At 35.5% G+C, this 17,469-nt stretch overlaps 2 protein-coding genes across 2 annotated transcripts in view; one reads left to right on the plus strand and one right to left on the minus strand.

Moving 5' to 3' along the window:
• Positions 1 to 5,663, plus strand: LOC112512821 (probable protein phosphatase 2C 65). The gene is made up of 5 exons (XM_025118961.1): positions 1 to 234; positions 423 to 734; positions 2,942 to 3,059; positions 3,322 to 3,545; positions 5,343 to 5,663. Exons 1-5 carry the CDS (start codon positions 1 to 3, stop codon positions 5,661 to 5,663), a joined length of 1,209 nt encoding a protein of 402 aa, XP_024974729.1.
• Positions 5,536 to 17,469, minus strand: part of LOC112511972 — a 27,721-nt gene continuing 15,787 nt past the window's right edge. Inside the window, exons 7-11 of the mRNA XM_025117731.1 lie at positions 8,298 to 8,374; positions 7,947 to 8,048; positions 7,502 to 7,688; positions 6,613 to 6,730; positions 5,536 to 5,619 (exon numbers count right to left, since the gene is read on the minus strand). Coding sequence (XP_024973499.1) covers positions 6,641 to 6,730; positions 7,502 to 7,688; positions 7,947 to 8,048; positions 8,298 to 8,374 — 456 coding nt within the window. The 3' untranslated portion in view covers positions 5,536 to 5,619; positions 6,613 to 6,640. The remainder of the gene's footprint in view (positions 5,620 to 6,612; positions 6,731 to 7,501; positions 7,689 to 7,946; positions 8,049 to 8,297; positions 8,375 to 17,469) is intronic.

The raw sequence follows: 17,469 nt of genomic DNA on the forward strand, positions 1-17,469 counted from the left end.
ATGGGCTCCTGTTGTTCATGCTATTGGGGTGTGAGATATGAAGGGTACTTTGTGGATGAGGAGGTGAATCCGGTGGAGGTAGGCGGCGGCAGCACGGTGGACAACGTCCACAATGTTATCACCATCGGAGATTGTGGGGCTCGTGTGAGGTTACGAGGATCTACAAAGCTTTCATCCATGTATTCTCAACAAGGAAGAAAGGGGATCAATCAAGATGCAATGACTGTTTGGGAAGTAAGAGTTTTAAAAACCATTCAACGTCCATTTTGTGTTTCTTTTGATCTTCCATCAAGTTTCTTTATTTTTATGGTATTTTTTTCAAATGCTCTTTTTTTGGGTGAAATTCAACTTCAAAAATCTGTTATCATTTAGCCATTGATTTTCTTTGCATTGTTATTTCTTGTACAATTTAATGTTTTCAGAACTTTGGTGGAGAAAGAGATGTTGTCTACTGTGGCATCTTCGATGGGCATGGTCCTTCGGGTCACAAGGTAGCACATTTTGTACGCGATACCTTGCCATCAAAACTCTCATGGGTGTTTAGAGATTCACAAATCAAGAAAAAGAATTTGAAGGGTTCCCGCCAAGGCCATGGCTATGACCACGATCAAGTTTTGACTACATGGAAAGCTAGGATTATTGAATCCTTCAAGGAGACGGATGAACGTCTTGATGAAAATGCGAGCATAGATAGCTACTCCAGTGGTTCAACGACTGTGTCATTACTTAAACAGGTATCATTTTTTATCACAGCAACACTATGGTTATAGAAAGTCTTCGATATTGAAATGTTAAAAGAGTTGTATGATTTGCATGTGACTTCGGTGTTGAGTTGTAGATGAATCTTACGTCCCGATAATTACACAACTTAAGACCAAACCATCGAACCAATGTGGAACAAAATGAATTTATGGAAGTAGTCGATAGTTGCTTTTTCTTCTTTTTAGTTTCTGGCTATAAAAGCAATGTTGGTTCTATGGAGTCTAAGATAGCTGATTTCATAGCTATTATGAATCTTCTAAAGAGTTATGAAATATAATATAAGGATATGTACGGAAGTTTAAACAATGCAACATGAATATTTTAGATAAAAAAGGAGTTGGTAATTAAATGTGCATCAAGGAAGCAACACATTTGTCCACCATCTAGGAATCTTGAAGTCTAAGGGAATGAGCTTGACACTTATAGACCTGATACCATAGATGATACTGTCAATCTCAAAATATCAGAAGAAGACAAGATATTCAAGCTTCTTGCATGTTTGGAATCTGAACACGAAGATCTCAAAGCAATCTTGTGATGACTTCTGAAATGCTTAAACTCTATGTGGTGTTTTCAGCTCCATTTAGTGAGTGGAAGCTAAAAAAGAAGTTTATGAGTACTAAAACCACCAGAAAAATGCAAGCTTTGCAGCCTCAAGACCATACAGTGGCAGGAGATCTAACTTATAATGCTCCAAATGTAAGAAGATTGGCAGAAGTGGAACTGGTCAAGAAAAGGAGAATGTGTTTGATACTCCATCTGGAACTTAAGCCTAAGTTCCTTGAATCTCAAAGAAGCAAAAGGAACTTTGCGTAAAAAAAAAACAACTTCCTTCAATACCAAGGCCAACAACATCTGCTCATCTAGAGTCCAACCCCAAACACCCCCCTTACCTCATACTGTTATAGAAGATTTTCATGAACATGTTCATGAACTCTCTTAGCAACCTGATGTTCAAGAACTTTCTCTTCATGTGTTGCCATGTAAATCTTAGTATAAACAAGACACTGTATGTTATTCTAGAGGACTCTGAAACTTTTGTTCCCAAATTAACATCTAATGGGACATGAACTAGTGAGTTCTAAACAGTCCTCTCCGACATATTGTACTTTCACGAATCAAATCCTACAAGAAATTGAACCAAATGAAGCAAAAAATTCCTCAATTACATAAAGCTATTCATGGATTTAAGCAATCACCAAGAGCTTTCAAGATTGTGTTAAGTTCTAGTCTCATTTGGATTCAAATGCAGTGATGCAGATTCATTTTTGTTCGTTAGGGACAGGGAGACAAAAAAATGGTTGTTCTTATGTATGTGGATGACTTGATCATCACTGGTCATGACATTACCGAGATTCAAGCTCTAAAAGAAACACTTCATCAAAAACTTGCAATTAAGAACTTAGGAATCCTCAGGTATTTTCTTGGAATTAAGATGGATCACATTTCAACTAGTCTATTTTGTAGTCAAAAGGAAACATCTTATGGATCTCCTATATTAAGCATGCATGAAGACTAACAAGTTAATCTCTTATCCTTTTGACAGTAAACTCAGATTAGATTAGATGTTGAATCCACTTCTCCATGATATGAGTAGGTACCAATGCCTTGTAGGTAAGCTCATTTACCTTACAATAACTCCACTTGATTCAGATTGGGGGCATTAGGCAAGAATCTGAATAGAAAACCTACAACAACAGGTTACTACTCGTTCATAGGTGGAAAAGTGAATTGCAAGCGTTGTTACAAGATCAACTGTCAAAGTAAAATATAGGTTCATGGATTCGACTGCTTGTGAGTTCGATTCGACTGGGGTTTCCACACAAAATCCCAGTGTCTCTCTATCTCAATCTCTCTCTCTTTTGTTTGTTCCATCAAAGTAGGAAAAATAAGGCGGTTGTTCGATTCCATGATCCCCTAATTGATTGATCATCAAGAACAACGAAATCAAGAAAATATATCAACACGAAAAGTACATCCGCTCATGAACTATACCACACGACTCAAATATACGTTAACTAACGATGCTCGAGACTATATGAAACATGCAACTTTGAAGAAGATAGAATCTACACAAGTTTTGTCTTTCTTTTACAAACACTAGTATTGGTCTTGAATTTATATATACATTAATTTGGTGTATCATCACCCTTACTTTTTATCTTCATTTTTTTATTAGGGTGACAACTTGATAATCGCAAACTTAGGCGATTCTCGAGCGGTTCTTGGCACAAAAAGTAAAGAAGATGTACTACAGCCGGTTCAACTCACAGTCGACTTGAAACCACAGTTATCAAGTAGACCATTTATTTCGTTGCTAATTTGTTGTATTTGTGCTCCAAACACTACAACAAAATCGGGTTTATAAGATGACACTTTGTTTTACAAAAAATATCCTAAAAAACTTGTTACGACCTCCCTATAAAAACTTACACTTCATTTTTTATTCATATAAGACATACTCTATCAAGACATTTAAACATTAGGCATCATATAAACTCGATTTTATTATAGTGAAACGATAGTGACTATATACAAATGATTTGCTACGTATTACAGGTGAATTAGAACGAATAAAAAGGTGTCGTGGGAGAGTACAGGCAATGGACCATGAACGAAACGTATACAGGGTATGGATGCCTGATGAAGATCGTCCTGGACTTGCAATGTCGAGGTCTTTCGGAGATTTCTGCTTGAAAAATTACGGGCTCATCTCTGTTCCTGAAATTTATCATCGCAAACTCACCGAAGAAGATGAATTCGTAGTCTTAGCAACAGATGGGGTAAGAATTTGTTACATAATTTCTTATATACAAACTTTCCTGCTCATGATCTTCATCTTTTTATAGCCTTAACTTACAATTTTCAACTTCAATATCAACAATTTCTATTATTTTTTATGCTCACTGATTAGTAGTAATAATTACGGGTGCCAAAAAACCGAAATCAAATACCCATTTGAACCAAATGAAAATTGGGTTAAACGATACAGGTCATTCAAGTTTCGGTTTTTTCGGTTAGATTTATAATTTCATATTCAGTTTTTTCGTTCGATTGAACCGAATAAGAAATTATATATATATATATATATATATATATATATATAAGGGTGCTTATTTAATGACCTTAAATATTTTAGGAACTAAGAATCACCTTTTATGAGTATTCATGATGAATTACATGATAAAATATTCATAATGAATGTTATGACAGATATTCACTTTGAATAAAAATTCCATCATGAATACTCACAAAATAGATTCTAAATATTTGAAGTTCTTAAATGAACTTGCCCCTATAATTTCATATTCACAAAATCTTTTACACCGTTATGCCTTGAATTTAGATTTGATCTCTAAAACTCATTAAGTATATCAATCGTCCTTATTTTATACTTTGCGTAATAGATTGGTCTCTCAAGTTAAAGTTGTTAACTCCACCTCCGTTAACTGGGTCATATGCTCACAAGAGGGGTAAAATTGTCTTCTTACGCGTTTTCTTTTTTACCTCCATCTTCTTCGATCAAGAACCATTCATTAAACTCTAACCAAATATCAATAACGTTCATACAAATCAAATCTCAAGAACCTTCAAAAACGATTAATGAGAAGCAAATCAACACAAGACCCTAAATCTAAATCTTAGTATACATCCTTAAATCAAATCTCTAAAAGTAAACAGAAAAACAAAACCATTAAACAAATTTAATGAAAACTTTGAATGTGGGTTTTTTCTAAATTAAATCCAAAATACCGAACAAATCAAGACTCTTGCTTCGAACAATTCCACCACCGATTTCAATGGCAACCCCGTAATTCGAGGAAGCCAACAAGTTCTCACCAACGATTTCAATGGCTTCAAACTGTAGCACTATAATCCGAGGAGGCCAACTTCTCACCTTTTTTTTTATGTTCGTAGAGGATTGGATGAGATAGGTGACACTTCAATGCATGCCGTCGTTGCTTTTCATTCCTTTGCTTTCATTAAGCATTGAGAGAGGGGGAGGGGGGTCGTCGTTGCTTGGTTGAAGATTAAACGAGAAAACAGGAAACGTTAGGGTTGGGGTTAATGGAGGCGGATTTAATGCCTTAACGGCTTTAACTCAAGGGACCAATCTGTTACGAAAAAAAACGAAATAAGGACCATTAATGTACTTTAAGGTGTTTTAGGGATCAAATCGAAAATCGAGGCATAACAGAGGACCAATGATGTAATTTACGCTTTAAAAAATACCAACTATACTTGAATATTTCTAAATCTGATTTCCAAGTTTATATTTAGGGGGTTAGATATCCAGGTTAATAAAAAATTTATATTTAAAACCTTTATTGTATTTATATTCATAAATTGACTTAATTAAAAAGCTATGTTAAAAATAAAACCTTTGTTTAGTTTATCCGATAGCCAAACTGAATAACTCGAAATCAATTAAATCAAACCTTAAAGGTTAGTTAGAAGAATGTTAAAAACCGAATGAACCAAAACCTGAATAGACATCTAGTAATAATCATATTAAAGAAATCCATGCATCAACAATTGATCAATTCTTTTTTCTTTCTCAAGTTCTTATGTTGCTTCAGATATGGGATGTGCTAACCAACATTGAGGTGGTAAGACTTGTTGCATCGGTGCGAAGAAGAACCATGGCGGCTCGAATACTGGTTGCTCGAGCGGTTGAAACATGGAGGTACAAATACCCTGTGGCCAAAACCGATGATTGTACAGTTGTTATCTTGTATTTCAAGAAACCACCATTATTTACAATATCTGACTTGGAAAAGAGACAATCCAGTTTGAAGAACCCAGAGCTCGAAAACATGATCATGCCGAGTACAACCGATGATGATGGCCTTGACACTGTACTAAATTGTGATGTTAAAGAAGAAGAAAACCATGAGTAGGGTTTACAAGAAAAAAGATGATGATTGATAAGACAAAATGCACCTAAAATTTGTTATGATCTTATTCTATGTCAAGACAAACATTTTTTTATGTATATAATACTTATATACGGCAAATGAAACTCACCCACAAACCTTAATGACCTCTATAAAGGTTGTGTGACAGATACTAGACAAATGTTCATGAGGCTTGTCTTGAAATTAACACTACCTAAAAAAATCGCGTCTTTTATAGGATGTATGAAGTATTAAAGTTTCTTAATAGAGTGCCTTATAGGACTTAAGTTTATAAAACCTAAAAATAAAGCGTACTATCTAAAAGTGTTGCAATAAGTTTATATGGCACTTTTGAGCGTCGCAACAAGCTTTTTATGACCCTTTTTAAAATAAAATGTCATATTAGCTATATTTTACAAGACACTTTTATGAAGCGTCCCATATACACCCATCTATTTATAGGACCCTTGTGTTTATAAGACGCTTTTTCAAATAGTATATATAAAATAGCTAATATAACATTTTATTTTAAAAAAGAACCTAAAAACTTGTTACGACACTCAAAAACGTCCTATCAACTTATTATAAAACGCTTTATTTTTTGGTCCTATAGGCACTCTATTAGGATACTTAAACAATTTAGGCGTCCTACAAACTCAATTTTGTAGTAGTGTAAATCCTATAAAGCAGTCTATTAAGATATTTTTGACACGCAATTTTGTTGTGCGGAAGGTTTTAAAAGTATATATACAAGATCAGATTTACACACAGCATCATTTAGCATTCTGCTAGTTTGTATGTGTGTCGTAAGGTTCCCATCTAAAATCAACATCATATAGTACATGCACCTATCTAATCTACAGACTTGGGATGCATATGTATCAATCAAAGAATCATACATCTAAAGAAGACCATTTCACTATATATATTCAAGTCATATATGCGTACTAACCAATGTAAGATGGCACTTGGTTCCTTCTTCATAAGGCAATAGCCGAGAAAAAGCATCTCTGCCCAACAGCCTTCGTGTCCGTAATTTCCCACCCTTGGCCTTCCTTGTAGCATTCAACCTGTTTCAACTTACAACCCTCAATACACAATATACAACTCTCGATGCACAACGTTCGTGCATTACATACAGAAGTCACTAAGAGCATCTCCAATAGATTGATTCTCTAAAATGGAGACTTCAGAGTTTCTAGGTTATGTTTTTGCTCCAACAGATTTTTCAAAAGTTTCTCTAAAATAGAGAAAGCAGGAGAGAGAGATGAAAATCTCCAAATTTAGGGCCGTTTACCAAACGCTTATTAGGTGTCACTTAACTTACTGAGTATCTTACCCGGTAAAAGGCATATACGGACCGCGAATCTTACTCTGGTGAGTGAGGGAAAAGGCTCTTAAGGCTCTTACCTGATGCGCTTACCGGACAAAAGACACTTACCAACAATCAATTTTGATGGCCAAGAATGTTAGCCAATAAGGTAAGTGAGAGTCGTGATTCTTGCTGGTAAGCGCTTACCAATAAGCATTTGGTAAACGGCCCCCAAAATTTATTTGAATGCACACGATAGAGAAATGTTTTTTATTGTTTCCACCAACGAAGTGGAATGTATCATAATTTTATATAAAATTTATTTGAAAGTTCATTAGGGCATTAAATATATTGCATATTTCAATAATAATGTTGAAATCTCCAAAATGAAGAAATTGTTGGAGCTGAATGTAAATTTTTTGGAGATTTTAACTTTTTTTTGGCATATGGAGATTTTAAATTTTATTTCTCCAGTTTAGAGAAATTATGAAAATCTGTCATAGATGCTTTAAAGCATTATACCACTTACAGTGTCATTGATTTCTTCACCAGTTTTAAGCCCACCAAAGATGTAGATAGATTCTTTCACAACTGCCGCAGCCGAAAATCCCCGGGGGTAGTTCATTGGCTCTCCAATCACCCATGACCCTTGTCTAGGATCATAGATTTCTACGGTTGCAAGCATTGAATTACCATCAAAACCTCCTAAAACATATCTGAAAACCAATGAGATTGAATGTCAACACCAAACTTGGAACACGGACCAAACACCATTACCAAGAAATACGTATTTGATACAAAAGGGTCATTGGCCCAGCAGTATCCAGTTTATTGGTAGAGAACAGCTTCCCAATATGTCAAGAGTTCAAACCTCACTATGTGTGTGAATATTTGTCATACATAGATATTATATAAGCTTCAAAAGAAATCCAAATTTGATTTTGGTTTTAACAAAATAGATGTGAATGTCTTACAATTTTTCATTCAGAGGTACCAAACAAGGGCAACCCCTCATTGTGTTCATGCTCTTGATTCTTGTCCAAGAATGTTCCCTCGGATCAAATCTTTCAGCAGACCTGAGATAATTAAAGAATCTATGTGATGTTGCATCCGAAAGATGATAATGAAATTCAATCAAATAAAAAACTCGAATAGTATTATGGGTTCATCTAAAAAGTGTCTCATAAACACAAATAGCCTTAGGAAAGCAGCATAGATATCATAAACACGATGTTTTCACAAAAAAAGATTTTAGGACAAAAAGAAAAAACCTACAATAACTGATCATACTTCAGACAACAAATAAGAAGTGAAGAAAAATTTACTTCGAGTAGCTTTTTCCATCATAGCCACCAACAGCATAAAGCGCCCCATTGAGCTCTGCTGCAGCCAAAGAAAAGCGCTGGAAGAGAACCATTTAGACAATTGGCAAATAACAAAGCTTAAAACACATTCATTTGTTAATGCTACCTAAAAAAACCCCGAAATTACTTCAAATCTCAATTGATGAGCCTGGAAAGTACATCCTTTAAAGAGAGGTATTTATATTCCTCAAAAGTTAGTAATAAATAGTGTAGCATTTCTCTCTATTAAAACCAAATAAATTTAAACAAGTAAAAAAAGGACAAGTTCAGCAATTGACTAACATTGATCTTTCGAAAGAAAAGGATGTGATAGTTCCTTGTCCCAAAACAATGCAACACTTCATAATTTTTGTTGTGACAAAAATTGCAACATTTCCTTTCCAAGAAAGATGCCTTGACAAGTTTTCCAATTTACCCATTAGCAATAATTTCAAGATACTAGTGATACGCACTAATTATTTAGCGTTAAACAACTCTTTTCTTCTCATTTAGATAGAATTTTTTCCATTTAAATCCCAACCTTGAGTCATTTTACTCCATTATTTTCTATTTCTTTGCTTTTGGAGCTAGAGATGATGATATACCTGTTTTTACTCTTTAAAGTAGGCTAATATGGACTTTTGGACACGATTGGTGTAGCAGATCTCAGCATTTCTATAGCAGCAAGTTGATAGAAGGAACCGAATGGCTAAGAAGAGGAATGGCTTTTGGACAAACTTGGTGGCTCATGGAAGACATTTTGGAAGAATTCTGAATTAAATTCAAAGCTGGAAATTAGTTGTCGGTATTATCTAATTAGTTGTCTAAGTAGTACATTTAAGTCTTCCTACTTTTGACTATTATGTACTTGAGAAAACTTTGGCTACAAGTTACTTGTTAATTACTCTTTTGTCCTCCCTCCTAGTTTAGTATAAATAGGGGGTTTGGGTTAATCTTAAGGAAAGCAATTCCAAGCCATTTCAGTTAAAAGAACTGAATTTCTCCCCTCTAAACCTTTGCTTAATTGTCTTTTTAATTTCGGTTTTAATATATACTATTGAAAGGTATTATGAAGTTCCATAGCAATTCTGTAGCATTCTAATTTTCCTTTTATTTATTACGCTTTCTGTCTTTATATTCCGTTCTTAAATATAGTCATTTACATTCCATCATTTAATTTCATGTCTTTACTTACTGCAATTTATATTTCTTGCAGTTTTCTTCCCGTCATGAGTAGCTAAATCTCTTAGCTTGGGTGTGAGACGGAAGGGGTGAATTTGTAAATCAAAAGAAAGTAGATCATGTTATGTAACAACAAAGTTTCATTACTTCATTTCAAGTTTCATAAAACCAATGACACTTGTCGACAAGTTGATCACTATAAAGTGTTAAAGTGCCATGGACTCTATGATTGCACGTCAGTTTGAATTATATGGGAAGTAGACTTGAGAGAGTTGTTGACAAATAGATTTGTTATCTATGTTTTCCAAATTGGTTAATTCTCGATAGGTTGATCACTTTGAAGTGTTAAAGTGGAATGGACTCAAAGATGGGCTATTCAGAACACATCAACTTGAATGATATGGGAATCCACTCGAAAGAATGATTTTTAACAAAAAAATTTGTTTATTCGTATATTTTGAAGACACGATTTGTCACTTTCACCGGTCCAGATACCACATAGTATATGGGTTGAAAGCTATAATATCAATGCAATGATGAAGTCCAAGAGGAATACCCTCAAAATAAATGGTGAGAATAATTGTTACTAATTGCATGTTGTAGCATTTTGACAGCATTGCTCTACTGGAATTTGTATTTACATCTCACCCTAAGTCTTACACCCTGGCTTTCTTTTATTATTTGTTAATTTCTTCAAATGATAATTCACACAAATCAAAGTCGTCAAAATCATCATCTGAAACCATTTCCATTTTGTCAAACTTTTACTACAATCCATGTGGATGATACACGGTACTTGTACCATTTTATTACTTGAAAGACGATATTGGGACTAACTGGATACTTGCTTTTGGTCCTGATTACTAAGTATGTGAGTGTGTAAAAAGTTCCTGTCAACTAGTGAGATTGATTGTGGTTCACAAGTTCTTTAAACTTTATTTTTGTTAAGGATTTTAGATAAATGATTATTAGTCAAACACTACTATTAGACTATGTATCAAGTCAAATGTTGCATTCTTTTGGGTTGGAGAGGAAGTATATGATTGATTGCATTCTTGTTATGCTTGCAAATACAATAGAATGTCAAAGATTCATCATAAGCAAGAATAACAGAAGACAAATTCAAATGATGTATAGTAAAACACACACAACTTGCATAGATTTCAACAGGATCCCCAAACATAGAAATGGTAAGCAATTCTAGCAATTTACCAATATTATGAAGTTTTACCAATATAGAGCCTGTCTTTTTTATGACCATTCAGATAACTTTCTGCTGGAGGAATGCATCACAATCTTCAAGACTTACTGTGAATGTAGAGAGTTCTTAATTTTGTTTCGGAAATGGAGATTGCAGTATGAGAACCAGAGTTAAGAGTTAAGTTATCCATGTTAAGTTCTCGGTCAATCTTCTTGTGGTTGTAACATGGTCTTATTCGGCCAGATTCTTTGGTGGTTGATTTAAAATCAAACCAAACCAAACAAAACAAGCCCAGTATATCTCACCTGAAGGTGGGGTCTGGGGGAGGTAAGATGTCCACAGGCGTGACCTCCACCCTAAGTAGAGCGGCTCTTTCCGTAAAGACCTCTCGCTTGTGCAAAGTGTATTAAAAGATTGCGGAAAAAGAAACATAAGAATAACATTTGAAAATGAAGAACTTGAAAACAAGAAAGGTGGTGTTAAAGATTTGAATCTTTTTTGGTGGGTGATTTGTATGTAGCATATCGAACTTGCTTGGAACTTTTTGCACCTTTCTTGCACATAAGTAGTAATTATTTGGATCTTCAGGTATGCTTTAAATTCGGTATCTAACATCATTAAGCAGCCTCCAATGTGACAACTAGTCAATGTTGGAACACATGAAACTTAATCTTGATGTGCTTGCTCTTTCCATGGAACACATGATTTTTAGTAAGAGCAATAGCTGACTTGTTGTCACAGAAAATTGTAGTAGGATCCTTTTGAGTATGCTCTAATTCTTCTAATATTGCTCTTAACCAGAGAGCTTGACATCCTGAAACTGAGAGAGACATACTCGGCCTCAGCAGAAGACAAAGCCACCACACTTTGCTTCTTTGACTGCTAAGACACTGCTCCACTTCCCAAGTTGAACACATATCCAGCTATGATTTTCCCATCATCCATGTTGCCTCCAAAGTCACTATCATTATAACCTGTGAGTTTGAAATTATATGTTCTTGAGTAAACAATGTCATGATCCAAATTCCCTCTAACATACTCGAGAATCCTCTTCCCTGCTTCCCAATGGCTTCTTTTGGGAGACTCTTATGATGCTAACAGAGAATACCATATCTGGTCTGGTGGCAGTTAAATACATCAGACTGCCCATTAAGCTTCTATATAGACTAGCATCCACATTTTCTTCTTTGCCATCTTTGGAAAGTCTAAGTCCAAATTCCATGGGAGTGCTAGTAGAAGTAGCCTGTCCCATGTTGAATTTATTAATCAAGTTTTGAGCATACCTTTGTTGAGAGATCTTAATCCCTTCTTCATTCTGTCTAACCTCAATTCCTAAGAAATAGTGTAGTAGACCCGTATCAGTCATATCAAATTCATTCTTCATGCTTTCTTTGAAGTCTTCTATTAGTTTTTGTGAGTTGCCCATAAAAACCAAATCTACATATATACACACTATGAGAATCATACCTTGAACACGATACCAAGGCAAACCCATGGAAATACCCCTTTATGAGCTATTCTTGGCTTGGACGAATTATCCGAAAAGGATCGTTTAACCAAGCAAGAGTGCGAAAAATACAATCTTCTGAGTAAAGAAAGTGTGTTCCTGTGAACACTTGTTGAATCCATTTGTCAAAAAGTAGTTTTCAATCCTACTGTACCAAGCACGTGGTGCTTGTTTTAAGCCATATAAGGCTTTCTTCAAGTGACACACTTTGAATTCCTCTCCTTTCTTCACATAGCCCTCAGGTTGATCTATGTAGGCATCCTCCTTCAAATAGCCATTAAGAAAGGCTGATTTTACATCCCTTTGATGTACCCTCCATTTGTTTTGTGCAGCCAATGCTAACACCAACCTAACAGTCTGCAATCTAATGACAGGAGCAAAAACCTCCTAATAGTCAATACCATATTTTTGTTTGTACCCCTTTACCACCAATCTTGCCTTATACCTATCCACCTCTCCTCTCTAATTTAATTTTGTTTTGTAAATCCATTTGACCCTTAATGATTTGTGACCACTTGGAAGACACACAAGTTCCCAGGTGTCGTTTTTTTTAATTGCTTCCATTTATTTGTCCATGGTTGCCTTCCATTTTTTTCTTGGCAGGCTTCTTCAAATGTCACCGGATCTGCATCAGAGAACAAAACAAAATCTACAATATCATTAAACTCCAAGCTCCTTGTGTCATTGTAAATGTCCCTTAGGCTTCTATATCCTCTTTTTGGTGGGCTTCAGTAGTAGATACTTGAGTATTTCATGAAGTAGGAGTAGTAGGTGTTGTAGGAGTATTTACTACAGGAGAGGTTGGATCATGATTTTCTGACTCAAAATGCTTTCCTTTTTCTCCTTATCACCTTCTATAATCTGAGTAATGCTTCCTGTTTTGGTGGATCATTCCATCCTTTGTTTTCTTTAAACACTACATCTCTACTTATGATAATCCTTTTGGTTATAGGATTGTAGAGCTTGTAGGCCTTTGATCTGTCACTGTAGCCAACAAATATAGTCTTTTCTGATTTATCATCTAGTTTACTTCTTTTTTGTTCAGGTATGTGAGAATAGGCTATACATCCAAATGTTCTTAAGTGCCACCACAGTAGGTTTATACCCACTCCATGCTTCCTATGGGGTCATATTGAACAAGCCTATTGTAGATGTTCTATTCATCAAGTAACAAGCACAAGCCACAGCCTCTCCCCAATAAGTGTTATCCAAGTTTTTGCCTTTTAGCATACTCTTGGCCTTCTCAAATATGGTCCTATTTAATCTTTCTGCTACCCCATTTTGCTGTGGAATGTACCTAGTGGTAACTTGATGATGGATACCACTATTTTTTTTAAATCCAAAAAACAGGTAGAGTTGTACTCACCCCCACCATCTGATCTGACAGTTTTGATCAAATGTCCACTTTGCTTCTTAACATAGGTTTTAAATATCTTAAAATTATTAAAAACCTCATATTTCTCTTTTAAGGAAATACACCCATAACTTTTTGCTAAAATCATCAATAAAAGTGAGCATGTACCTGTTTCCACCAATAGAGGGAGTCTTCATGGGTCCACACACACATCTGTGTGGATAAGCTCAAGTGGCTTAGTGGCTCTCCAAGCTCCTTGAGGAAAAAATTCCCTTGTTTGTTTCCCAAGCATGCAGACTTCACTTTCATTTTTGTTTAAATTTGGAATCCCCTTAACTAAGTTGTGCCTTTGCATGTAACTTAGATACTCAAGATTTGCATGACCAAATTTGTGGTGCCATAATAGGGAGTTCTGCTTGGTGGATAAATTGAAAGAATACAAGGTGTTTTCTTTAAAGTTGAATGGAAACATTTTATCAATTGTCATGTTAATCTTACCAATCTGGTTTAAAAATGCGCGCATTATGCGTTGTGATGCGCTGTGATGAGCTGAAGAAAACGCATCAAAGGGTCTAATGCGTTGCGATTCCATGATGCGCTCGCATCACCTACGCATCACACGATGCGTGCATCACTTATGCATCAGCGCATCATGTATGTTACATTTTTGGGCTCCCTTTTTCAGTTTTTAGTTGGGCTTTTTAGTTGGCTTTTTAGTTGGGCTTCTTAGTTAAGTAAAATAGAATGTGAGACTGTGAGAGACCTAATAGAAGAAGCCGACAGCGAAGAAGTAGAAGTAGCACTGTGAGAGACCTAGCATCGCATATCAATTAAAAAGCGACGTGAGTTGTTGTCGATCGACAACCAGCAAAGAAGTAGAAAACGAACATCGCATATTTAAGAAGTAGAAGTAGAAGCAGCAGCATTAGTTGGTCACTTGGTTGGTCATTTAGTTTAGGGATTGGGACTATTAGACATTTACTTGTGTTCTTCATGGTAGTAGTTTGTGTGTTCTGTACTTCTGTTATTCCGATTCATGAACTTTTTAAGATTTTAATGCCACTTTTTTAACYACTTTATGTTATAAATGAAGTATTTTGATAGGTAAGTATTTTTAAGGTAGAAATTGATATGTAGAATTAATTTATAAATATTTTTTGAATACCGGGGGCATCACGTGCGTGATGCGAGCGCATCAGCATCACGCATCTCGCATCAGCTTCCGGGACCCTTAACGCATCGGACCGCATCGCGCTTTTTAAAACCAAGTTACCAATTATGCTTGCATTTTGATCTATTACTTCACATGCTTCACCTTTATAGTGTAAATCATATCCTCTCTGTAGAAGTTGTCCAACACTGAGAAGGTTGTGTTTCAACCCTGGAACATAGTAAACACTAGGAATTTTCTTTTGTCCATATATTGTATCAACCAAGATGTCTCCTATTCCTTGCACACTTAATTTCTTATCATCACCTGTTCTTACCTCTTTCTTGAGTTTCATCAATATGGACAATCCTTGTTTCTTGTCATATGATTACTGCATCCACTATCAATATACCATGTGTCATCCATAGGAACTTCGTGAGTACTGAGCATCATGAACATGGTACCATCATCACCTTCTATATTGATAAAATTGTTCTCTCTCTCTTCTGCTACTCTTTCTGCAATACTTTGCTATGTGACCAAACTTTTGACAATGAAAACATTGCACTGGTGTTGATGGTTTTCCCCTGCCTCTTCCTTTCATTTCTCCTTGTTCTCTTCCATAAAACTTGCTTCTTTCTGGTGTGTTTGAGGATTGCAATTGAAAAGCTTGTTCATAGGGTGTAGAGTCAAATTGCCTCATCCTAAGTTCATGGGATTGTAAGGTTCCAAGGAGACTTTCAAGTGATAACATTGAAAGGTCCTTGGATTCTTCAATTGCTACTACAACATACTCAAATTTTCTTGTCAAACTTCTGAGAATTTTCTCAATTACTCTTCTGTCTTCTATTATTTCTCCATTCAATCTTAGTTGATTCAACACCAAGATCGCACGATTATAAAACTCTTCTATTGAATTAGAATCTTTCATCTTGAGACTATCGAATTCACATCTCAAGGTTTGTAGCCTGACAACTTTCACTTTGTCTTCCCCATGATATGTCTTATAGAGCATATCCCATGCATTTTTAGAGGAAATCGAGGAGAAAATTCTCTCAAAAATAACTTTATCTACGGCTTGGTAGATTGTGTAGAGGGCCTCTTATCCTTCTTCCTTAGATCTCTAAGTTCATTTTTTGTTCTTGTGTTAGTTCATCTATTTCAACAGGTTTATCGAATCCCTTTTCAACGATGTCCCATAACTCTTGTGATTCAAATAATACCTTCATTTGTATGCTCTAGTGGTAGTAGTTTTTCCCATTTAGTTTGGGAAGTTAAGGATGCAAAATGGCATTTGAACTTGAAACCATCTTCTGTGTGCTCTGATACCACAATGTTGGAGTAATCTTAACCACTTTTATGTATTATTCATTGAACATCAGATTGAAACATACATGAGACACAAACATAAATGGACAACGAAGGGTTGCAACTCTTGTACCATCAGACACGATTATTCACAGAGGTTGACAGTTACATAACTGCCAATCCTTAACTACCAAACTAGCCGTTAGATTACCTAACATTCAACTAACTTAACTGTCAACCATAACCATAATTAGCTTAATTTTAACAGTCAACAGATAGGGATTTTCTGATTTTTTTTATTCGGTGAGCAGAACATATTGATGATGTAGTAGGATATTATTAGACAACACTTACATGGCTCAAACCTACTATCACATAATAGGCATAATTACAGGGACGGTTAGCCAAAAATATGGCAATTATGCTATCAAACTACATATTATGAAACTGAAAGTATTTCACTTGATTTCATTATATATGGGCTTACAATATATAGGCATTTGGTGCCTATATTTTAGAAAACAATCATCCCATTTATTCAAGTAAATCAATCCCTTGATCATGGGACTTACATAATCTCAACCCTCCCCGTCAAGGTGGAGCATATGCATCCATCTTGTCACAAATATAAGTTATCCAAGGACCTTGTCGAAATTTAGTGAAGATATTAGCAAGTTGATATTTAGAGTTGACAAAGGAGGTTTATATTATTCTAGAGCGGATATATTCTAAGAAAATGGTAGTCAATGTTTATATGTTTCGTCCACTCATGAAAGAATGGATTGGCGGAGAGATGCAAAGTTGTGATTATCACACAGAACTTGATTTGTTTTGGGGTTGCCAAGGATGCAGGGGAACAAGGATTCCATTATGGTGAGATGTCCCACTTCACAGCATGCAACAAAACTAGTTATGCTTACAATACTGTTGACTTGTATATTAAGAAGATCTTTAAAATACATGGCATTCCCAAAAGTATGGTAAGCGACATAGATGTCAAGTTCATGAGTCATCTTTGGAGGACCTTATGAAGGAAGTTGGGAACTATATTAAGCACCTCACTCCCAAACCGGTGGATAACCAAGGTGAAAAATAAAACATTCAGAAATATAGTTAGAAACCATGTGGAGAATAATCTAAGAGATTCATGGTTACCCTAATTGGAGTTTGCTTACAATCAGTCGATTTATCAAACAACAGCAAGAGTGCATTTGAGTGTCTATGGTTTGTAACCAACTGGACCTATGGACTTGGCCCCAAAAACAATAATTAAGAGCTTTAGTGGAGATGCTGGAATGTTGGTCAAGAGATCAATAAGTTTCATGTAAAAAGTGCAGGCAAAGATTGAAAAGCAAAATGTTCAACGCTAAGCAAGCCAACAAGAAGAAAACACTCGTGGAGTTCACCCCCGGATTCTTAGCATGTGTTCACCCAAGGAATGATCTATTTCCT

The sequence above is a fragment of the Cynara cardunculus genome (assembly GCF_001531365.2).
Source record: "Cynara cardunculus var. scolymus isolate 2C chromosome LG 5, CcrdV1, whole genome shotgun sequence".
In the NCBI taxonomy this organism is placed as follows: domain Eukaryota; kingdom Viridiplantae; phylum Streptophyta; class Magnoliopsida; order Asterales; family Asteraceae; genus Cynara; species Cynara cardunculus.